Source organism: Myodes glareolus, chromosome 5 (assembly GCF_982192425.1).
Source record: "Myodes glareolus chromosome 5, mMyoGla1.1, whole genome shotgun sequence".
Classification (NCBI taxonomy): Eukaryota; Metazoa; Chordata; class Mammalia; order Rodentia; family Cricetidae; genus Myodes; species Myodes glareolus.
In genome coordinates, this window is record NC_142030.1 from 84,557,294 (window position 1) to 84,563,030 (window position 5,737).

At 40.4% G+C, this 5,737-nt stretch overlaps 1 protein-coding gene across 1 annotated transcript in view; it reads right to left on the reverse strand.

Moving 5' to 3' along the window:
* The window catches only part of Aspm (assembly factor for spindle microtubules), a 42,944-nt gene extending 38,072 nt beyond the window's left edge, over positions 1–4,872 (reverse strand). The window contains exons 1-3 of the mRNA XM_048430965.3: positions 3,570–4,872; positions 1,946–2,089; positions 359–1,802 (exon numbers count right to left, since the gene is read on the reverse strand). Coding sequence (XP_048286922.3) covers positions 359–1,802; positions 1,946–2,089; positions 3,570–3,842 — 1,861 coding nt within the window. The 5' untranslated portion in view covers positions 3,843–4,872. The remainder of the gene's footprint in view (positions 1–358; positions 1,803–1,945; positions 2,090–3,569) is intronic.
* Between the last annotated feature and the right edge of the window lie 865 nt (positions 4,873–5,737).

Genomic DNA, 5,737 nt, shown 5'->3' on the forward strand with positions numbered 1-5,737 from the left:
GCAAGGAAACATGAGTGACAGTCAGAAAGATGAGCATCGAGCTATTTTTTGTTTGTTGAAGAAGAAGAGAGAAATAATACTTTGGAAATAGATATGACAAGCGGAGACTCAAGGTCATTTGGATGTAACATTTTTGAAGTTATAATTTATGCAGAATAGAATATGATATTTAAACTGAGGTAGGATTAAAATTATTTCAAAGCACCATATTGCAAGTATCAACAAACTGCTAAAAGTACAAATGAATACAAGCCCATCAATAGCAGATTTACTAATTTGGAAAACTCACTAGAACAAAACAGAACAAAAAATATATTCTTCAAGTGCACTTACACTCAAGATACGAGGGACAACTCACCAGTTTTCTTCTTCAGGCTTGATTTCTCCCAGTTGCTAAAATGTATTGAGGTGAGTGTTTCTTTCTTTTTGGTTCTTGCAATAGTTGATTGTACAGATTCAGGAGGAGAAAAATGGATTCGTTTGATTTCACACAGGCCTGCATGTTCTGTAATAGCTGGCTTTCCATTTGTGTCTTCCACGTTTCCACTGCTCTTTCTTTTACGGGAAACTAAAACTGTACTTGAGGGTGTTGTTTCATTTGTAAAGCGCTGAGGTTCACTTATTACTGGCTTGACAACTGGACAGTAAGAATGACAAGCTTTCTCTCTTAGGTTAACCATTTCATCTCCACATTCACCTACCATTCCTGTGAGACATCTTTTTGCATTTGGCTTATCAATCTCTGGTAGCTTTTCTCTGGCATTGGTGGGCTTCCTTTTGGTAACAGTGGCAGAAAGAATTGGGCGTCTCTTTGGTCGCTTATCCTGGTTCTTAAGGGAAACATCTCTAAACTCAGAAACATTGGGATGTTTTGTAAAATTGTGATTATGGGACTTTACTTCTACAAGGTTTTGTTTTTGGAAACTAACCTTGGGAGTTTCTGAATGCAGACACTCGAGGCTGTATGCTAAGCCTTCATTTGTTCTCCGGTCCTGGGAAGTTTTATTTGATAATGCTGATAACTTACATGTTTGCTGACCTGTGTGTACCATGTTATCCTTTACAAACTGTGTTGGAGATAAAATGGGATTGACTGAGTCTGATTTGAGAGCTTTTGGAAGTCCATAATTGTCATTTAAAAAAGACTCTGGGCTTAAGATTGTGTGGTAAACTTCACGTACAGCTTGGGATTCCAAGCACAGAGACTCTGAGCTTTCTTTCCGAAATGTTTCTGATAACACATTTCTCATTGACCCTAGGCCGTGATTACATTCATAGCTGTTGTTTACAAAAGAATCTGGACTTAGAAAATGGATTTGGCTTTGTGTATTATTCAAAGGTGAAGAACAGCTTGGGGCAGGAGGCAGTTTACTATTCCCTTCACTTTGGTCACTAATACTAGTGGGATTAAGTAAAGTGTCATTTGTGACTTCTTCATTAAAATTAAAAGTGTTTGAACTTTTAATATCTTCTACTTTTAAATGTGCATTTTTGGATCCGTGGAGAGATGAATAGGCAGTAGACCTGCGGGGAAACACTGGCAAGCAAGTTTCTTTCTGGCTTTCCTTAACAGGGCTAGTAGATGAGTCGGGTATTTTGTTTTCTTCAAGGGATAAAGAATTGTTTTCTGTTGGAGAACAGCACTCACTCATAGCCAGATTTTCACAGGCCTGCAGAGGGTTCCTAATTCTGTCATCTTTTTGGGAAATATTAAATCCTTCATTAAATTGTTGGCTTTTGGAAGTCCCTCTGTTAAGTTTTGAATAGGCTGGAATCTTCTTATTGGTATTCCAAAGACTTCTCTGTAAAAATAAATAAAAAACACAAAACAAGCTGGAAGCTGTTCTCCACCACTTTTAAACAAGCAATGTTGTACATGTCGCTTCCCGCCTTCCCTCAAAACCATCCATCCTTCCAGTAAATGACAGAGTGAGTAAGACACTACCTTTTTCTTCCTATGCTCTTCCGCATTTCCTAGTAATATAGCCTGGTGCTTCAGGAAGTCATTTACAAGAAATGTCACAATCTCCCTTACTCGTCCTTCTTTCACTGGTGTCCAGATAACAGAAACAGTAATTTTTTCTTTAGGCTGAAAGAAGAATACATTTTTAAATGATTATATTATAAATATATAATAATCAAGTGCACTAGATATAACTTAGATTAATAACTGCTAGTTACCACACCCTAATAGGGTTAAATATTTTTTTCCTATACTTGCTCATTGTAAGAAAAAAAGCCACTAGCAATAAAAGTCCACAACAAAAAGTATAATGAAAACTATAAAGTTATAATAAAAGCTAATTGTACAAAAGTAAAAGAACTAACAATCTACAAGTCATTTTAATTGAGCTGTTTTAAAAACACAGTTGTGGGGACTAGGAACCTAGCTCACTGATAAAGTGTGTGCTTAGACCAACTTAAGTTGCCAGGCATGGTGGCAGGAACCTTAAGTGCAAAAGATCAGCTTTTCTAGAAAAGTAGAAACCATAGGTTTGTTTTTTAACCAGCTAATAAAAAACAAATAAGAACAACCAGGAACTTTACTTCTATTTTAAACAAAATAGAGAAAGTACAAGAATTCGAGAAAGAAGAGTCTTTCTATAAACAGAAATCCAGGCAGCTGTCCATCAAAGGGAGCAGTCATGGTTTATGAAGAGCAAGTGCGGGAACTCCTGATGATGCAGCCCACTGACCTCAGTTTAGCCTTCCCTGAAGGCTTTCCTTACAGTTACTGGGCAGTTTGTGCAGACCTCCTCAGCTAATTGTTTTCACAGCTTTTGAAGTTATACTCCATGAAAAGGACAGTAATCGAATGAAACGCTTTTTAACTCTACATTGGCAGCAAATTAAAAATAAAAAAGTAAAATACAAAGGTATACCCACACATCACATATACACACTGAGAATAATCCTAAGTAAGAATGCTTTTAGGGTTTTGTCTGGCTGTTTAAGCAAAACAGTTCATTATCGAAACAGAAGTGAAGTCCCACCCAATATAAACATACATATGAAAAATAAAATGCATATTAAAATGGCTAAAAGGAAGGAATTAGAAAACGTTCATGGGTGAACAACTCCAATCTCAAAACACAGAATGCTAACCTCAAACATATTTTGCAATGACTGCCAAGTCTATTAAAAAGGTGTAACAGAAAAAAACAAAACCAAAAAACAACCAAGCAAACAAACAAACAACAACAACAAAAAAGTGTAAAAGAAACTTTCTGAAATGCTTCTAAGGATAGTATACGCGCTTTGATTCATCATCCCGAGCAAATTACTGCCCACTTTTGCCATGTATTCACACAAATTATACAGTGCCAAAGCCCGTCCACAGTCAAGAGACGAGATGACTTGGTGTTGGGGTCCTGTTCTATGCCAGCCCTACCCTGCAAATGAAAGAGTCCCAGAACCAAAACAGGAAGTTGACCTAGTGTCGGATTCCCAGCCCCATATCTGCAGAAGCCCCCACCGTCAAGACTGGGTGGGAGCTGACTTAGTTTTTCTCCGAGTTTCTCGCTGAACGCCAAGGGGGCCACGCCCCGCGGACATGCCCTCACACCCACCTTCAGCTCACAGCGGCTCGGCACCACGCTGAAGCCCTGGTCTGCGGCCCGCTGCAGGGACAGCTCCACCTGCAGAGGCTCCTCGTGCGGGTTTTGCAGAATCAGAGACCGTGTCCGTGTCGCGCCCACGCGGACGTCCCCAAAGCAGAGGAAAGGAGAGGGGCAGAAGTGGCTGAGCAACAGCACCGGCGGGGACGAATCCCCGGCCGCCGGGTCCCGGTGCACGCGCCGCCCGCTCTCCTCCAGGTGGTAAGCGGCCTGCCGCGTAGCCATGGCAGCCGCCCCGCTCTGGGCGGTCTGGTACCCGCTGTCCGCGTCCCTCCGCCTTCCCAGAATCTGGAGATCAGGACAAAGATCAGAAAGCCGGAGACTACCAAACCCCGACGAAAGTAGACTAGCCGCTTTTGCTTCGGTTCAAATATCTGGCCTCCACCAATGGCAGCTGCGAGAACCGCCTTGCTAGCGCACCAATCAGCGAGTAGATTACCGCCCACAGCTACTAAAGAGCCAATGACTGAACGAACGCTCCTGGCCAATAGGACCGCGGCGCTTTGTTTAAATGCTGGTTTGGCTGTCACGGCTGCCTGGAGAGGAGATGAAAAGGCAACAAAATTCCATGGATTGGCTCAGAAATGAAATTGCCTCTGTTGTTTTAAATACGCTACGAGGGCGGAAAAGAATCATCACTGTGTCCAACCCACGGCTGCATATGCTCCAGAATTGCTGAGTGCAACTTGTGAGCAAAGGTTCCCGGGAAGAAAAGGCACCTTCAACGCTTACTGAGCAAGGCTGAGAAACTGATTAGAAAGTTAGAGATTGTGGTGAGGTTAGAAATTGGAGGTCAAATCTAACAGTTATTGGGGAACATCGTTCGCCCTCAATAGCCATATCTTGTCATCCTTTTAAGTGGCCTATTAGCATTGTGACATGTGTAAATTAACTGTAATGTAAAGAGTACTGGTTTTCCAAGTACTGCCAGCATCTGGGGCTATAAAGGGTTTCTCTTTTGCCTGGACATTCAATGCTTCCATCTATTATTTGAAAAGTGCCTTTCAATACTGTAAAAACTTAATCATAGTTTTACCACGTTGGAACATGAAATTTGGGATAACCTAAATCCGTGTCCCTAGGCCATCTTCACTCACATTTGACTTCTGAATAAACTCTGATAAAACGGGACCAAAAGGAGACACTTTTGAGGTGAGAGTTTTGTCTCAGGGCAGTTAATATGCATTTTGCTTTCTTATAACTTGTATGATTTACCAGCATTTTGCCACTATGTCATTAAGTTTGACACTCTTGTGTGCCACACATAACCAGACACACTGTTAAGTGAGCTGAGAAATTTTATATAAACCATGACCTTTTGTTTTGTTTTATTTTTTTGGTTTGTTTGTTTGTTTTGTTTTTCGAGACAGGTTTTCTCTGAAGCTTTGGGGCCTGTCCTGAAGCTAGCTAGCTCTTGTAGACCAGGCTGGCCTCGAACTCACCTGCCTCTGCCTCCTGAGTGCTGAGATTAAAGGCATGCACCACCACTGCCCGGCTAAACCATGACTTCTTATATGATAGGCCTGCCCAGAATTAATCTGATTTACTCTGTAAGTTTACTGGGCTGAACAGAGATGTAAAGAAAACTGTTAGCATGTTGTTGGGCTGTTTTGTTTTTTAGGACTTGGTCCATAGCCATGATCAAATAACAACCTATTGAGGGCTGGAATAGAAATGGAGATGAGTCTGTAAGGTTCTGGTAGTAGCCTGTACAGGTATACAGGTATTTTAAAAAAAAAAAAAAAAACCCGAATTATTGCAGGAATGAGCAGGAGAGAGGTTAAAAGTGTCCATTCTTAGTTTTATATAGGGTATCTTATTTCACTAATAGAGTTTTGCTACACTTCAGACTTATCTAAAAGCAACATGACTGCTTCAAACAAAATAGTCACCACTGTTACTTGAATTTATATAAAACACAAGATCTATTACTACATTTAGTAATATACATAAATATATAAATAATGTTTTAAATGCTATGTAATTTATTAGAATTATAGGTTTCAAAAATGTCCCCAAGATACTTGGTGTTCAACTTGCTCAGGGTTTTTGTTTCATAGAGGAATGCAGACACTGTTCCTATACTCTGAAAACGTTATTTGAAAAGAACCTGGATATGC